Raw genomic sequence first — 18,524 nt, forward strand, 5'->3', positions numbered from 1 at the left:
CCAGCCAGCTCCTGCTCCAAAACGATGCCCTCAGGAGGGAGCACGACATCGAAGGCGCTCTCATCGTCCGATCCGGTAGACCCAGGTCTAGGGTTTCCTCCGGAACATCCCGATCATGTTGACGCAGTTTGCAACGACGATGCCTCAACAGGGGGCGTCGGAGACGCCGTCATCGTCCGCCATGACCGAAGTCGGCGCGATTTTCACCGGAAGTAGCGCCACCACGATCTCGTCGCTGACTGGATCCGAGCACACCCTCGGCATGTAGATGTATGGTGTCATCGAAAAAGCCGGTTGAGGACCTCCGGCCGCCCCACCCCGGCCCCATCACGCGCCGCCGGCCAGCCATAGCCGAACCACAACGGATCTGGCCGGGACGCCAGATCCGCAGCCACCGCCGCCAGCCAACACCCGGCCAGGCAAGCCAATGACTCAACCCACCGGCCATGGGGGAAACGGCCGCCGCCGCACGCCAGGGTCGCCGCCCTGACCGCGTCGGCTGAAGACGAAGGCGCAAACATGAGATCTAGCCAGACGACCTGAATCCCTCGCGCGCGACCCCGGTCAGCCATGCAGAACCTCCTCACCGCGCTGATGAGAGGTTCACCGCCAGATCCACCGCGTCGGCTTTCACCGCCACGCCGCAAGTGGGCCACGCCGTCCAGGGCAACGCGCCGCCGCGAGGAGAAGAGTGCCCTGCCGCTGCCGTCCTCCGAGGCGTGCTTCGCCCGTCGGCCTCCTCTGGCAGCGGCCAGGCCGCAGGCTGCAGAGGCGAGGGACGGGGCGGTGGCGGCTAGGGTTCGCTCGGGGCGCCCCCCTGGAGAGCGACGTGAGCGCGAGTCCTGGCTTTTTTTTTGGTGACATGTATATTACTCATGTAGCAGAGCTACTCTCAGAATTACAAAGTTCAACAACAAAAAATTGGGCCAGAAGCAAGCCACACAGCCGTTCGGCCACTACTTCTACCATGACTTGACAAAGTATGACTAACAAGATTACTATTCAGTCGAACATGAGCAATACAGGTATTTTGTTGTGCCATGAGCAATTCGATATCATGCACAAAGAAGCCAAAGCTTTGATCTACCCACACCTTCTTTCCTCTGAAGATTAACAGCTTAGGACAGTCAGTCTCAATATGTATTGGGAATTGGCTCCATTGCAAGGCCAGAGACCTAATAGCAAGCTGCGCCGAGTTTTCACGAATTCTAATTTAATTGCGTGGGAGCTAAAGAGGAAATATCCTTAAGGTGAGCGTATTTTCGTTACGAAGGCAGACTCACTAGAGGGATCTCCAGAACTATGGAAAATGACAAAAATATGCGACTGAAACACAGAAAAAATTCACTCAAAGACAGGCTCAGAGATACAAGCACATATACACAACTAAAAGATTTATTAACATGCAAATAGGTAAATGCAGCCGTAACCAAACATATATACAAATCGAGCGTCTAGGAAAGGCTGGCTGGGTAGTCATACACCGAAACATGACAGCCGAGCTGAAATCACAGGTATGGGCTACAGTAGTGACTGACTACTCATAAGCTATATGCAGATGTAACCAAATCTACAGATGATCGGATGGTGGCCGTACGTTAATCATGAACACACATTCCACTACTCAGCATGCCTCTTGGCCATCGTCTTCTTGAGGCCTTTTAGGATCTTGGAGAACCAAAGCACATTCATCACGAAGATTATGCAAGGCGCAATAAGTACCAGAAAATAGCCGAAGGTGTTCATCTTCTTAATCTGTCAATGAACAAGTATAACTCAGAATTATGTGTGCGGTAGCTGTGGTGCATAGTGAACTCAGAATGAACCGTCATATACCTGGTCATAATGTACAAACATGTGGTAAAACAAGTACATGAACAGGATTATCCTTGCAACCTGCATGAAGGCATTTGTTTCGAGATTAGGAACCAATTGGTTGTAATAAAAATACATCATATTTGTTTTTTAGACCATACGCATCATAATACTGATTTAGCAAACAGATTTGAGTAAATCTGAGTACTATTAGTGGTCACGTTATGGCTGTAAATTTCATAATTTTATCTCAAGTCCCTAAGGAGTTACAAAGGCCACGTTTGTCCTTACAAACAATCCAATACTTAAATGACCTACCAAAACTTATGTGATGTATGCTACCAATTTGAAACGTGAAATTCAGAAGATCCAATTGATAATTATTCCCTTTGTGGTGTGTAATGGATAATTATTCCCTTTGTGGTGTGCAGCAGCAAATTCCAGTTTCTAGCGTAGGACAAACAGACTTATGTATCAGTAATATATCCTCGAAGCAAGCCACTTGTCAGATTCAAAGTAGTCAACAGTCAACACAACTACACTGATTTGAAGGCTAGGACACATTGTGAATCAGAAAATTGTAGGACTACTGCAGTCAACAATCTTGGATGTGGTTATACAAGTTCAATGTTTTTCTAAACATCCATACGATGTGTCATTTTATAAGTGAATAGTGTCTTGTTCTTACCAGCCAAGTAAGAACCATTGCAAATTAGTGTCGTTTATAAGCAAGATAGTGGCTTGTGCTTACCAGCCAAGTAACAACCATTGCAACTCCGTTAACAAGGTAAGCTTTGGAGTTCTTCATTCCAGCAACATCAAGGAACCTTGATGAGACCAAGGGACATAATATCAGTTTAGGCAGATTGAAGTATGGCAATATATAAACAACAATTGTGAACTTGTTCATATATACAAGTTACCATCTTAGATTGATTCCTGGCGTTGTAGTCTCAGTGATGAGACCCATGTATATGTATACATGTGCTTCCCCAGAAAGCATAGCGTACATTGTAGACATAAGTGACAGCATGTGGTGGATAACCTAAAAGTAACAATAAAGACAGAAAGGCAGTTTAGAAGAGTCGAATGAGAGTAGCCGGCAAAGGTTAGTCAGTTAGAACGTGGAACAGGAGGAGAAGGGGAAGGCATGACAAAAGCATATTTACTTACATACTCCATTCCACCAAGGGCAGGGTAAAGCCAATATATCATGGCAATGTCTGTAATGAAATACCCAATAGAGACCTGGAAAACACGAGATTCAGCTCAGAACGAAGCAATGGAAAGCTAGAGATGTTAAACAAGAAGCTTTTGGTGCATTCTCTCAAGAAAATAAAATGAAGTAATAGCATACACATACCCCTAATGTAAAACTGGAGAGGCTTGAACTTCTCACTGTTACTGGTCCATCCAGCTGGTCAGAAAACATACCCGAGAAGAACACTAGGTATACTGACATAACTGTAATGAATATTGCATGGACAGTGGACATCCCCCTAGAAGATAAAACATCATAAATATTATGTATAACAAAGGAGGGAGTTGGATACTAAGTTGTAAAATTAATCTCACCTGTTGTTCCATTCGATCTTCTGCATATTGTTAAGAGAAGCATAACCTTTGAAGTTAAATGAACTGATAATGCGCGTGAAATCATAGGCCTGAGATAACAAACACAAATAATGTTATGTGATAGTCAAGAAACTTCTACAATGATTGAAGTTCAGGTATGATAAATGCATTTTCGAAGTTCCATTGAGAATTAAGGTTCACAGAGACAACGCATGCTAGAAATCATGTTCATTGCTAGTATCACACTACTCTATTGCAGCAAGCTACTCAAAGAATACCTTCTATACTAAGTTAGCTCAGTAAAAATTCATCTGCGTTAGCTCAACCAATATCCGTTTGCGTTAGCTTAACCATAACATGGTGTGGCTTTAGGCTGTATCGCATTTGACCTTAGCTTATAAAGTCATAATGAATACTGAACTGAGGTCAAACAAATGAAATATATCTACAAATAAATACAAACCTTAATAAGCAATTATGTACTGCTAAGCAAAATTTCTTCGTTCAACTGGTGGCTGGCGCCTGATCTACACTCATCAGTGTAATCATGGTTTGGAAGGGCGAATAAAACCAATACGAGTCAAACTCAAAATTTATTTGTGTTAGCTCAACCAAAAATACGTATGAGTTAGCTCAACCAAAATCCGTTTGAGTTAGCTCAACCAAAATCCGTTTGCGTTAGCTTAACCATAACATGGTGTGGCTTTAGGCTGTATCGCATTTGACCTTAGCTTACAAAGTCATAATGAATACTGAACTGAGGTCAAACAAATGAAATATATCTACAAATAAATACAACCTTAATAAGCAATTATGTACTGCTAAGCAAAATTTCTTTGTTCAACTGGTGGCTGGTGCCTGGTCTACACTCATCAGTGTAATCACGGTTTGGAAGGGTGAATAAAACCAATACGATCAAACTCAAAATTTATTTGTGTTAGCTCAACCAAAGATGCGTTTGAGTTAGCTCAACCAAAATACATTTGAGTTAGCTCAACCAAAATCCGTTTGCGTTAGCTTAACCATAACATGGTGGGGCTCAAAGCCGCATCACATTTGACCTTAGCTTATAAAGTCACAGTGAATACTGAACTGAGGTCAAACAAATAAAGTATATCTGCAAATAAATACAAAACCTTAATAAGCAAATATGTACTGCTAAGCAAATTTTCTTTGCTCAACTGGCGCCTAATCTACACTCATCAGTGTAATCACGGGTTTGGAAAGGGTGAATAAAACCAATACGAATTGACATGTTACAGAAAAAAAAAACTCAAAATATAATGAGAACATTTTCTAATTAATAGATTAAAGTTGAGCGCCCACATGAAACTCAGTAAGTCAAACTACATGAACATGAAAAGAAGTTTAACACATTTTTTGCCCAATCAACATGCTACACAAAAAGGTTATTGCACGGTTACTAGTAGAGTGGTCATAAGACTTAACAGAACAAGGGTGAATGACATTACCAATTTGCACATCAGGATCCCCCCGAGCACAGCAGCGTATGGAGCATACGAGTCTGCGAGCAAGTAGTCCCTGACAAGAACCTCTTTGTACTTGTAGGCTTTAAATGCCATGGCTGGAGCCGCAGGCACATCCATATCCAGATTTCTGGCCACTCAACAGCCTAATGAAGAAAGCAGACAGAGATATTTAAGTAGCAGCAGTTACTAATTGAGAATGTGCATGCATGAAAGCTCACAGGACTAATGAGCATTTCGCGATATCTACAATTATGGTGTCCCGGCCCAATTATCTCCAGCCAGGTACAGCAAACAACCTTCCATCACATGGGTAACGGATCAACGATTTCAGGAGACAAATCGCTATCAGAGAAGACATGTTTTGTTTTGATTCTTCTACAATTAGTACTCAAGAGAAGACGAAAAGTGGAAGTAAACGCCAGCATTTAGCCCTGTCCCATGCAAATGCAACCAACTGTAGTAAAAGTGAAGTTCCGCTGCAATCAGGGGAAAACCAGGCTTGAACTGGTAGAAAGTAGGTACAGTATCCATCCATCCAGGACGGTAACAAGCAGCAGACGCGCTGCCCGTGGACTGTGTGTGAGGTGGCCAAGCCAGCGCGTGCTAGAACTACAACTAATAAAAGATCAGGCGCAGCAGCGTCTCTACCGTCGATCCCACTCCCCCAACATACCAGAGGTTCAAAAAAAAAAAAGAGGTTTAACCGAGCTCCCCAAATCCCCCGCGGGAAACCGCCGCCAGGACCGGGTCTGCCCTCTTTCAATCTCCACAGATTAGTCGGAATCCAAGCTTCCAGTTCCAGTCCTCCAAGCACGCGAGCAGAGCAAGCTGAAGCGCAGAAGGAGCGGGGCAGGGGGGAGGGAGGGGGAGCTCACCTGACCGACCTGAGCGTGGCGAGGCGAGGTTGCGGGGAGCGGAGGAGCTTGTGGTCGCCGCGGGGCCTGGTTGGGGTTGGGGTTGGGCTGGAGGGGAAGCGAGCGCGGCGGATTCCTTGTCTCCTCCTCTGGTGGTAGTCCTCTTGGCAAAGCTTTGCTTGTGTCCCAGTTCTTGCTTGGCTATTGGAGGGGAAGGGTGGGGTGGGAGCGAGGAGAAAGCGCTGGACTCGATGGAAGGAATCCGCAGACGAGACGATGCCCACGGGCCACGGCAAGAGAGAAAATTCCGGGAGAAGGATTTCGCTCCACGGCAGGAGCATTATTGCGACGCGGCCGGAGCAATAAATAATGCAAAGTGCTGTCGCGGCCGGAGAAATAAGTTAATTAAATAAATACGAGTATATAAACAAATAAATAAAGTACGATGCTAGTTTTCTTTTCGAGAAACTAGTAGTACACGGCGATCGGAACGGGTCGCGAAGCCTCGCTCGCTCGTTCGTGCGCGTCCCCGGCCGCGACACGTGGCATCACTTCGTTCCGCCGGTGCAAATAAACAAGTTCATGAATGGTTTTCATTAAATTAGTTTTTTTCTAACACGGTATACTTTTTTTAGAAAACATCCGACCTATGCGTCTTCGATCATGACAGTACGACAAACACCAGAAATAATAAAAATTACATCCATATCCCTTGATTACCTAGTGACGACTACAAGTACTGAAGCATTGCCCCTCCCTTGCCGGAGCCGGGCAAAACTTGTGGCAGTAGACAGTCGGTAAGTCGTCGTGCTAAGACCACATAGGACCAGCGCAGTAGAACAGCAGCCGCCGTCGATATATAGTACTCCCTCCGTTCCATAATGTAGTGCCTATAGATTTTTGCGAAAGTCAAACATTACAAACTTTGACCATATTTATAGAGAAATGTAGGTACATCTAGAATACCAAATGCACATCATTGGATACATCATGAGTTATATTTTCAGAATGTACATGTTTGATATTGTAGATGTAGACTGTTTTCTCTATACACTTGGTTAAAGTTGGCAAAGTTTGACTTCCACAAAAATCTATAGGCACTACATTATGGAATGGAGGGAGTAGCGTAGATCGGAAGGATCCAACCTGAAAACACATGAACATAGACGAACTACGACTAGATCCAAGCAAATCCACCAATTACAGATCCGCCGAAGGCACACCTCCACGCGCTCACCGATGATGCTAGACACACCATCGAAACAGGGGCTAGGTGGGGAGAATCTTATTCCATCTTCAGGGAGCCGCCGCCGTCTCGTCTTTCTGAGCAGGACACAAACTCTAACAAAACGCGAAGATATAAATAAAAAGAAAGCCCTCTGGCCGACGAAGGCCGAGATCCACCGCGCCGCCATGGCCCTAAGGCCATCGAAGATGAGGCAGACCGACGGCGGTGCCGGCGGGAGGCAGGGGAACCCTAGACTTTTCTTGGGGGAGGCAGGCCGATTGTGTTGGAACCAGAGCAGGAAACGGAAGGGTCCCTAACATGGTGTACTTACAAACATAGATGCCCACATACCCTATTACCACATTCAAAGCCGACACAACATCTTGAAATTGATGAAGTTGCCACAGGTGCTTTGTAGTCTAAAAAAATTAAAATAAACATCACCTAGAAGATTGTGTTAGAACCAGAGCAGGAAACGAAAGGGTCCCCAAGTCTGAATAAACATCACCTAGAAGATTAAAATAAACCCAAAAAATACAAGCATTATTGTCAAGTTTAGAAAAAGATTTTATAAGTCATATGTGCATCTAAAAGGGCTGCAAAAGAAAAAGTAGACACAAAATCAATAATTCAATTCGGTGTCTGGACTCATCTACACATGATAAACAGTGAAAATACAAAAAAATGCAGAAAAAGTCAAAAGAAATCTTTTGTATGTGTGTGGCGTAAGATGCTCAAGCATGATGTTTGTGAAAATTTTAGGGTGTTTGGGCACTCGAGGAGCTCATGGCAAAAAAGACAAATTCCATGTGTCTTTTTTGTCATGAGCTCTTTGGATATCCAAGCTTCAGACATTACGCACATGAACATCTTGTATCGTAAAATAATCAATTTCTTTTGCTATTTAAAACGCTTTTAATGGTCACACCCGGGCTCATCTGAGCCAGTAGTACTTGCAAAAGTTGAGTTACGAAAATGTGATCTTGTTTCTCTGAATGACGCGGCCAGGACAGCGGACAGATATCTTTGGTCACCAGCATCTGCAAAAATGTGCATGATTTGATTGACTAGCTGCTTTGGGGGCATTACCGGTGAACATCACGCCGATTGGATGTACTATGGTGCTGATTTTATTTCGTGATGCCCGCTGTTCATCGGTTGCTTTCTCCCTGCTTGGAACGGACGGGTTGCATACCAGATGCTACACTGAGGAATAAGTATTTTTTGTGTCACAAACTTCTCAGGAATCTTGCAGATAAAGTGATAGGTGCGTCGACTAAAGTTGCAGAAGATCCTAGACACAAAATATAGTACACTACAACATGTGTACTTGGAAAAGTTGCACTGCAAAAATGTGGGTTTTCATTTCCTGAATGATGCAGCCACGAGACATATTCGTCATCTGCATGCGCAGAGATGTGCAAGAGTTGATTGGAGTTGCTGACAAATGCTCGTCGGCTGGTTTCTTCCTGTTGGATTGAGGAGGATAATTTCAGGCACCGAGGCACAAACATTTTCAGAAACTGAACCTGTGGATAGACAAGGAGTTCATCTCCAAGTCAGTCGTCAAAATGAAGGCTCAGCTCATCGGCTCCCGCACGGAAATAACATCCCCCGTATAAACCGCATATGTTTTCATGTACTTTGCACCAGTTTGTGTCAAACAAATACCTGGTACATGCTTGCAACACAGGAATTTCACAAGATTTTCTATGCAAGACAATACAACCTGTCACATGCTGAGATAGAATCTGAATTTAAGCAAAACTGAACGGAAGCACCAACTGATCATAGGTGCTACGTAGTAAATTCAATATATATCTGCAACTACATTATGGTTGTTGATCTAAGAGCATTTGATCTTTCCAGGCCATCATTGTTCTTCGTCCACGTGCTCTCTTCCAAGGAAGAGATTTCCCAGCGCCCTCCTACAAGAGGGAACCGTGCCCTCATCTTCTGGGCGATCCTGCCAATGCGACCCTTCAGCTGTGCAAATGATGATATAGATATCCCCTCGAGCGCCGACCGCTCGGCTCCAATTCCGAAAAGAAGATCGGCGAGCTCCATCTCAGCATCCGTTCCGGCAAAGCCACTTATTCTTATCTTTCGAAGAGAGCCTAGTCGCAATTGGTATTTGTGTGCTTTACGCGGATCATATTCGCGGTCTTGACATGGCTTTGCAGCTTTAGTTTCAGCATCATCTTCCTGACAGTTCAGTTGGGAGTGAAACATAAATGATATGGGTTAAAAATCAAAATGACAGAAAGAATTCCAAAGACACATGCAGATGCAATTACGTTTTATCACAATTCCAAATATCACCATATAAAGTTTCAACTTCAATTTCAGTTTACAATGCTATATGTGGAAAGGAGAATCTTGATCGGTCATATATAAACCAACAATATCTAAGCAGTTTTAAAGTATGTTCAAATCACAAGCTCTATATGTTGCTAGGAGCCTAGGACTACATGTTATTTCTAGTATTTCTTCAGTTAGGTTTACGTCAAATATGTGTTCACCAGACTAATGCCCAACAGATAGAAATGCACATTCATCCAAGCACATCCAATGACAAATAAAGTTAGCTAACTCTTACAAATATTCAACCAGATAATTAGTTACCCAATATTTGTTGCTCACAATAAACTTGCATGTGTCATACTGTACCACCATCTGAGTTTGAAGCTGACATTTTATAAAGAATACTATATCATCGCTATGAACTACCTGTTTTGATATAGAATTCTATATAACTGACCATGCCTAATGAGTAATAAATAGACTAACATGGTCAGTTTATGAATAAAAGTCATTAAGCATTGAGAAATCTCAGGTGCATACTTACCGGAAACACAAGATAACGCGGATCCTGCCTTGTAAACTGGTGCAGCGTCGATAGGTCGATGTGAAGCAGAGTTAGGTTCGGGCATCGCCTAAGGAAGCAGAAGACAATTTCACCAATTGGAGAGCGAAGCATTCGGAGAATCGCGACGATCGTCAGGGAGAGTGTCCTGATGTTGGGAAGGTGTGGCATGCGTTCCATGAAATCCTGCACAGGCAAAAACAAAAAACATGAAAACACATGTGCATTTGTGATGATTTATATAGTTTGCAATCTGCAGAGCTAGCTACTAAGCTTGAATTTGTGTTCCTACCTGTTTTGATACCATGGATGGAACCCATCCATCATAGATGTCGACACAAAGATCTAGCCGGTCAGCTCCACAGCATGTCTCGAGCAACTGCATGACACCCGGCAAACAGTAGTCAGCCCACGATATGCTGGGCCAGTTGACAATGATGCCGGACAGTCGGCGTACACATTGCGCGTCGGGTAGGAAGTTGAGCTGCTTCGGGAACCAGCCGGTCCAGCTGATCACCTCCAGCCCCGGCGCGAAGACCTTGAACACGATGTCGGCGCGGAGCACAGCCAGACTCTCGAAGCAGTGTCTCACGATCAGCAGCCGGAGTTTGGCAGCCACTACCTGCAGCACCGTTAGTTGGTGGATGCTGTCGACCTCCAGCTCGAGCATGTCCATATCGAGCATCAGTGGCCAGAGTCTCGGCTCCGCGGCCACATTGCAAACTTTGCGAAGGCGCAGCTTCCTCAGCTGGGGGAAGCATGACGACAAGAACTCGCCAAGCCTGTCTGGCTGCACCTGCAGACGCACGCTCGAGAGGCTCAGCTCTGTCATCCGCCGGAAAGGGGCAGGTTCGGCAGGCTCCGGGAGGACGAGCACGCCTTTGGAGAGGACGTCGCCGCTCAAGTCCAGGGCCATGGCCGTGGCTCGCAGGCTGCGTGGCAGAACCAGCTGATCCAGCGGAGGGGTGTGCCGGTCCACCTGGACGCGGATAGATCCGACGACGTGCTCCATGGCGCCGCGGAGCCAAGCGGCCGTGGCGGGGCCGAGACTGGACCGGCGACCGATGGTCACGGCGAGGGACGGGATGTCGGGCTGGCCGTACCGCGCGAGCGCCGCGCCGGCGAAGTCGAGGAACCGGTCCGGGTGCTGCTTATCGGAGATGTTGAGGACGGGGGCGTGGGCCCAGGCGCCCCGCCACCGCCTGGAGAGCGCGGACAGGCGCACAGCCTCCCAGACGGGCATGAAGGAGAGGATGTGCCCGAGCAGGTCGTCCGTGAGGCCGCTTATCCGGTCGATGCCGCCGGGAAGTCGCGGGTCCCCGGCCATGGCGCGTCTCTTGCTGGATCGGCTTTGTTCCGCTATGGAGAGCTCCACCAGTTTCGTCTGGGCGAACGCGGATTATATGTTGAGGTGGTCAGATGGTATTCCTCAGGGATGTATTTACGAGGAGGAGCGACGGCGGCCGCCGCGCGTGAAGTGGAGCGGCGACGTCGGCGGATAAGTGCGGCGGGCGATCTCCGGGCGCGGCGCTAGGACTTTGGTTCGCCGGATTTGGGGGACGTCCGGATGCGCATCGATCTTTTTTTGTTTAGCGAATTTCACAGAACCACAAATTTACCGAAACCTATGTAAAAAAAAACTCAAAATACAATATGAACGGAACTAGCTGGAATGCATTACTGGTTAAAACAAAAGCCTGCTCGTCAAGCTCCTTCACCGACTGCACCAGCCCATGCAATCCGCTTGGGCCACTTGGTTTTGGAGGGAATTTGCCGGAGCTGACGACAAGAATGCCCTCCTGACCCGTCGCCCAGCTGCTCCCGCTCTTCCGTGACCTGACCAAGGTGCGGCTTGGTGATGGCCGGAAGACTGCCTTCTGGCTCGACGATTGGGGGCTGGGCGGCGCCCTTGCGACGCGTCTGCCTGCCTTGTTCTCTCATTCCATCCAGCCGCTTGCCACCGTCCAGGAGGTCGTTGATGGTGGACTGCGGCCTAACCTCGCTCCAAGGCTATCCTCCGTGGCCTCGAGTGAGATGGAGCTCCTACTTGCCGAAATCCCGTCGCTCCATCATGACGAGGATGCTCGTGTTTTGCGAGACTGCGTCGACAAGAAGGCTCTCACTTCCTCCATTTACAAGCTGCTGACCTTTGCTGGGACTCGGTGCCCGGTCCAAGCCCAATTCTGGAGTGCCAAGGCGCCACACAAGGTGCGCCTATTTGGCTGGCTAGTTGCCAAGGATCGAGTGCACTCCAAAGCGAATCTCCTCAAAAAGCATATGCGGTCCGAGGATGTCTGCGAGCTGTGCCACAAAGAGTCAGAAACCACCAACCATCTTCTCTTCGACTGTTGCAGGGTCGCTGCACTCTGGCCAGCTCTCGGCGTCTCCCAACCGCTGTGCTGCAGATCGATCTGGGATGCAAAACCTGCCTCCCCCACCGCCGACGGCTGCTGGTCGACGGTGCTTCTTCTGCTCCTTTGGAGGATCTGGAACCACCGGCACTAAGTGGTCTTCCAAGGCATGCGCCCCTCCATGACCCGCCTCGTCAAGGCTGCGGCTGCAGACCTCTCCGACTGGGCGTTTCGCCTCAAGCCAATCGACAGAAGCTCGCTCCTGGACTGGAGACCAATCCTCCTAGCTATCTCTGTATAGTTTTTCTTGAGGCTGTAGTTCTCAGCTCTCCATTTTGGGTGTGAAAGACCCGTTAAAAACCCTCCCTGTACTCGCTTTTCCCGTGTACTGACGCAGCTTGCTGCTTGAGAAATGATAGTTCAGGTGGGGCGCCTTGCCCCCCCGTTGATTCCTCAAAAAAAAAAAAATAATCACTGGTTAACATGAACACAAATCCACCATTAATGGATGAATTTGCTTCATGTTCTTCTTACAATGATGCATTACTACATCTTTAAATTCAACATCATGCACATATTGATATTTGATATTCTTCAACCCAAATAATGCAAGAAACTACAGCGTGTAGGTTTTGAATTCTTACCGATTTTTGGTGGGTCTCCGATCAACGTGGTAGCGACAGCTGTTTTTCTACCTTGCTCATTCGCTACAATTTTTACCTCTCGCTAGACATCCGATTTTCTGGCTTGCGTGTTGGTTCACCGCTTTGTCTCTCCACTGTTTGCTCGTCTAGAAAAATCTTCCTCAGGCCCACCTCTCTCTTTAATCTAGAAAAATCACCCCAGGCCCGCACGTGTTCCTTCCTCGTGCACCGCCATCGCCGGCCCCATCCCCCCTTCCCCTGCTACGACACCTCCGTCAACGCCTCCATGAGTCCAGCTGCCACACCATGAAGAATTATCTCCTCCCCTTTTGTGCCTCTCTCCCTGTTCCTCCACTCATTTTCCTCCCTCGGATCGATCGTGGCCTGGAGGAAGGGTTCCAGCAATGCCAAACAACCACGGACGCGTGCTCCAGAGAGTCACCTCCGGGCTTAGTGTCAGGACCGTGAAAGTGCAACTAATCACCGGGTGGTTTTGCTAATTCATAACAACATATACATCATTGAACTAATACATATTCAAAGAATATCTCAGAAAAGTTCATTTAGGTATGGCAATGAGATGTGAATGTGGAGCCCTCAAATGCAAAGAACAAAACATTGGCAAAAGCTCCAAGACTCTACATTTTTTCTTTATTTTTGTTTTTATTGATTTTTTTTGTTTCTTTCTTTAGTTTTCTTTATTCCTTCTTTTTTATTTTTTTTTCCAGCACATTTCTACATTTATTTATAACCCGGCAATCTTGGCGATCATAAATCGGCCAGATCTACATCTTTAAGCTGGCTGAATATCAGTTGAATATTTCAAGACCAATATTTTTGTCAAATCAGAGCATTGAAGGCCGACTCAAATGGATTATTTCTTATAACATTTCTTTACAAGAGCCAATGTCAGCAAACGGATTATGAAGCTGGCCTATTGACCCGGATATTCCAGGAGAAAATGTCAAGGACTGAGGGATGATCAGGTGCCGGCTTACAAGAATATTTAACCCGGAGCACAACCTGTCAAATTTGTTCTTGAGTTATTTTGCAGGATCAGTTCAACATGGATAAATCCAAATTAAACTGGGGGCTAATGTCGGGGATATACCCCGGGGTATGACCCGGCCAGACTTGGCGACTCACCAGAGACCTGGCTAGAGCTTGGCGACTCACTCGTGATCCGCCCGAACATGGCAATTCACAGGTAACCCGCCTGGACATTGTGACTCACTGGAGACCCGGCGGGCGGATCAGACGGACGACAAGGCCCAAGGCCCAGCAGGCTAGCTTATACTCTGGTGGGCCGGCTTAAGGAGAAAGGGATGACGAATATTTGCTTTACGAGGACGCAAGACCCGGACTTGTATTCAACTTGTAAGAAAAGATAGACTAGTCCTAGTCCTACTAGGACTCCGCATGTAACCCGCCCCTCTAACTTATATAAGGAGGGGCAGGGCACCCCAAAGAGGGACAAGCAACAATCAATAATCTCTAGGGCTAGACACAATTAGAGGAGAGCCAGTTTACGACGACTCCCTCATGAGCGTAATGAGATCTAGCCTCAAACAGCATGTAGGGTTATTACCGGATGATGTTTCCCGGGGCCCGAAGCTGTCTAAAAATCCTTGTCTTGCGTTGCGTTTCTCGATTCCGCCCAACCCCTCTCAAGCTACCACATAGATGCGCTGGCCTCGCGACTAAGTCCTGACACTAAGGGCATCTGCCATGACTATTCCACGACAGTTGGCGCCCACCGTGGGGCTCGCGCACGGTGGTGTTGAGTTCTTGGAGGGATTTTTCTTAGGGTTTCGAGAAGTTCGTAAGTTTCCGGATGAGGAGAAGCCGGTTTGGAAATTCATCAGTTCAACGGGTCTTTGTTACGGACGCACGAGTCAAGCATGCATACTAATGCAGCCAAGCAATGTACACACGTACGTCCTCCAAGGCAAGTTAAATCAAAAGGGAGGAAAAAAGCACATCCGATGGAAATTTTGTCGCTGTCGCGTGAACAAGCATACGGTCAATGTTGTTCTACACGATCCAGATTTGGACTCCGTCTCCAACTCTGCAGCCGAGTCGCCGTCCGCCGCACTGGCGGCTGTCCGAGTCGCCGCCGTGACCCGCCCTGTCACGGGTTTTCTCATCAGGCTCGTCGCGTCAAGCCGACCACCTCGCGCCGCTCCCGCAGCTTTGCGGCAAATTGCCATCACCATTCGGTTTTGTGCCTGATTGAAGTCGCCACCGGCTGCTGAGCCGTCCGGCCTTGACCCGCCAGCCGACGGGTCGCGTCCGTCGCCTCACTTTTTCAGGCAGCCACCACGCGACCTCGCCTCTAGGCCACCCGCACCGTGAGTCAAGCCGCCGCCCATGCATGTGGCGATTTGAACCTGACGCAACAATTCCAAGCAAGGAAGTGGAGGGCAACATCACCTGGACCAAGTACCAAATTAAAATTAGGCGCCCACGTGACCAAGTACCATTAATTAATCTACACGAGTTCCAAAGCTCAATGGATTGAGCTCCCTCACATGCTGTGTGTCACCATATGAACATCAAAGGCATTCAGTAGTCACGTACTAGCACTAGTACGGATGATTTCGTACGGACAGTGCTAGTACTCACCGTAATTCAGGATCAGTGTCCGCGTTCATCCGACGAAAATATCAGGTGCTATTCTTTCTGTCTATTTTTAAGTATATATCATTTATCCGAGAACAATTACTCTTGCCCATAATATATTTTATGCAGGACAATTGTTCATTATAAAAGTGGTTTCATGCCACGGATACAGAGCGTGCGCAAGTCGCCGCCCTTGCAGCCCGGTCTACATCCACTCGCTCGTCCGCGCGGCTTACTGTGCCTGCGATTCCTGGCCTCGCCGCACCGGCTTACGACACCGCTGCTGGCTCTCCCGTCCACGCCAGTTTGTGAGGCCACGGCTGAATTACCTGCCGGCTCCCACGGCCGATTCACCCGCGTCTGTGCCGCGTTTGAGTCTATGGAGGCCATCTTGAGCCGTCAGGGCCATTCTAAGCCGCCGTTGAGTCGCCTCTGCTGTGTTGATCCGCTGGGGCCGCGTTGAGCCGCCGCCCGGTGGAGTTTTTTCTGCTACAATCAGGTCATATCTATCTAAGGATTATTTTATTAGCGCATATATTGTTTTTCCAAGAACAAATTATTCTGGTCCGCAATATATTTTATGCAGGACAATGATTCATTATCAAGGTGGTGCCATGCTATGCCTATGGAGTGTGTGGTAGCATCATCATGCACTGGCATCTGCGCCCGTTTGCTGTTAAACGGGTGTGCGCAAGCCGCCGCCCGTGTAGCTCGATCTACATTAACTCGCTGGAACCACGCCCATGATTGGCTCGGCGTCCGCGCGGCTTACCGCTCCTGCGATTGACTCGCCCTTCCGCGCCGGTTTACAACGCCGCGGCCGGCTCATCTGTTTGCTCCAGCGGTTGACTTGGCCGTGATTGATTTCAGCTTCACCGTGGTGATCATCAACTCCGCGGTGGATAATTTCTGGCCTGACATGTCAGGTGAAATCAATCCAGCATATATATATATACTATATATTGTTTTCTTTAAAAGAGCAATCACTCTGGCCTGTGATGTTTTTGAGGCAGGACAATTGTTCACTACATTAACATGATGTGGCTAACTCTCCCGTCCGCGTCGGCTTACAATGCCGCGGCCGATTCATCTGTCTGTGCCGCCTCTGATGTTGTGGTCGTCCTTGTCGTCCATCTCTCGTTGCCTGGTCTACATCAGCATACCGGGCTGCACCTGTCTGAATGAGCTGTTTATTGGGTATGAGCAAGTCACAGCTTGGGTAGCCCGGTTTTCTTTCAAATTGGAGGCAAATTATCATCAACCACCGTTTGCATTGGATGGCTCAATGAGCAGGCGCACAAGTCGCCGCCACTACAGTTTTGTTAACTTTAAATCGCCAGTTGGAAGGAACCATTGGCCGAGTTGCTGGCACGGCTCATACAGGATCATTTATAACCCGCCGCAGTCACTTCAACCTTCTGTGGATTCACATCGCGCTATCAACACCAATGATATACACCTTATGCTATGGTCAATATGGAGAATCTCAAAGCCAACTCCTCGAGTCGTCTTGAGACTCGGGGGCTACAACGATATGACTCGGCAGCATTGGTCGGTTTCAATGCATTCAAGAACTCCGGGTCATTGGAGGGAAAAATAACCCGGTCCCGGAGGCTACCGCCATATTGGTGAAAAGTTTAAAGGCCGTCAGAAAATTTTTGGCTTAAAAAGAAGGATTCCGGTTTAGATCCGGCTCAAGAGACTTGACATCTCCCACAAGGCACTGAAGCTCTTAAATATCCGGTTTAAAATCCGGTTCAAGGGAAATTTATCTGCCACAAAGTTTTGAAGCTCTCAAATCCGGTTCAAGGTAAATTTGTTTATCACAAAACTTTAAAACTCTCAATATCCAGTTTTTTCCGGTTCAAAAAGAATTTATCTCTCGCAAAAGTTCGAGTTCTCAGGAAAAATTAAAGGGACCAAAAAGAGTCTATTACAAAGCACAACCCAAACATAGGTTCCCTGCTTTAATGACCATTGAGAGCTGATCGTATTCGAATTTAGCTTAACCCTTTTGATGTGACCCTGATCGTATTCGAATCAGAGTCGTTAAATATTCTCATGATCACTAGGGGCCTTCCTGTTCAAACATAGGTCGTATTCGAACCAAAGACAACATAGCTGTCGGTACCCTCTTGATCGGCACACTACCGAGCTCACTAGGGGGCTTCTTGATCGTATTCGAATCATAGCTCAACCCCTTTTGGGAACCGACTTTGATCGTATTCGAATCAGAGTCGTTAAAAAACTCTCAAGGTCATTAGGGGGCTTCCTGTTCAAACATAGGTCGTATTCGAACCAAAGAGAACATAGCTGTCGGTACCTTCTTGATCGGCGCAACGCCAAAGCCACTGGGGGCTACATGATCGTATTCGAATCCTAGTTTAACCCCTTTGGAACGGATTACTGATCGTATTCGAATCAGAAGCCTCAATTTTTCTTTCTATTTGGCTTAAGTTTTTTGAAAGCGATCTTTGATTTTGTCGTGAGACCCTTTTTGTTCATATCTGAAGCATATATGTGGCTTCGATAAACCCGGCTTGACTTTGGATGATAAGTCGCCATCATATGACAATCATAAACATTTGAAAGTCTTGATTTCTAAAGATTGGGTTATCACCCTTACTGCACAAGTCACATAAACCGGCAGTGAAAATTCAATATCACAGGGTTCTTGTGATCTACTTGTGTGCAGGATAAGACTACATTTGGATGGTTACCCGCCCTGGCTTTTGACGTTAAGTCGCCAGGGTATATGTTGTTTAAGCTCTGTGCAGGATTTATAGAGCTATGACTTACATAAATGATTAAGTTCAAGCCCATCATCAAAGATTGAAATTGGTGTCTCAAAAGGGTTATCAATTCTTGATTTTCTCAAAGGCTATAAGCCGCCGGGTTATGAAATTCCGGCTTACAATGAATGCGCATTAAGTCGCCATCGGCCAAGAGCTGCCGAATATTTGAGCTTCGGATCTACTTGTCACCGATAAGATTATATTATTCAAATCTTGAATAGCCAACATGGCTAGATTTTTATTATGATTATCAATATTATGATGGAGGTCTTTAAAGTCGCTTC

General features: G+C 47.0%; 2 protein-coding genes across 4 annotated transcripts; both read right to left on the minus strand.

Moving 5' to 3' along the window:
• Window positions 1-1,379: 1,379 nt before the first annotated feature.
• LOC109767145 (uncharacterized) lies at window positions 1,380-6,073 on the minus strand. 2 transcript variants are annotated; one of them, XM_020325915.4, is made up of 9 exons: window positions 5,765-6,073; window positions 4,863-5,023; window positions 3,391-3,479; window positions 3,179-3,314; window positions 2,989-3,063; window positions 2,739-2,860; window positions 2,567-2,642; window positions 1,837-1,896; window positions 1,380-1,755 (listed from the first exon to the last, which is right to left on the minus strand). In XM_020325915.4, exons 2-9 carry the CDS (start codon window positions 4,995-4,997, stop codon window positions 1,621-1,623), a joined length of 828 nt encoding a protein of 275 aa, XP_020181504.1. In that variant the 5' UTR covers window positions 4,998-5,023; window positions 5,765-6,073; the 3' UTR covers window positions 1,380-1,620. The 2 variants fall into 2 exon arrangements, with proteins under 2 accessions (XP_020181504.1, XP_020181503.1); XM_020325914.4 differs by having other exon boundaries at window positions 5,756-6,073.
• A 2,568-nt stretch (window positions 6,074-8,641) lies between these two features.
• LOC109767144 (putative F-box/FBD/LRR-repeat protein At4g03220) lies at window positions 8,642-11,772 on the minus strand. 2 transcript variants are annotated; one of them, XM_073500539.1, is made up of 4 exons: window positions 10,286-11,772; window positions 10,121-10,207; window positions 9,811-10,014; window positions 8,642-9,167 (listed from the first exon to the last, which is right to left on the minus strand). In XM_073500539.1, the coding sequence occupies exons 1-4, from the start codon at window positions 11,153-11,155 to the stop codon at window positions 8,790-8,792; spliced, it is 1,539 nt and encodes a 512-aa protein (XP_073356640.1). In that variant the 5' UTR covers window positions 11,156-11,772; the 3' UTR covers window positions 8,642-8,789. The 2 variants fall into 2 exon arrangements, with proteins under 2 accessions (XP_073356640.1, XP_040254237.1); XM_040398303.3 differs by having other exon boundaries at window positions 10,121-11,561.
• Window positions 11,773-18,524: the final 6,752 nt, after the last annotated feature.

Source organism: Aegilops tauschii, chromosome 1 (genome assembly GCF_002575655.3).
Source record: "Aegilops tauschii subsp. strangulata cultivar AL8/78 chromosome 1, Aet v6.0, whole genome shotgun sequence".
NCBI classification, from domain to species: Eukaryota; Viridiplantae; Streptophyta; class Magnoliopsida; order Poales; family Poaceae; genus Aegilops; species Aegilops tauschii.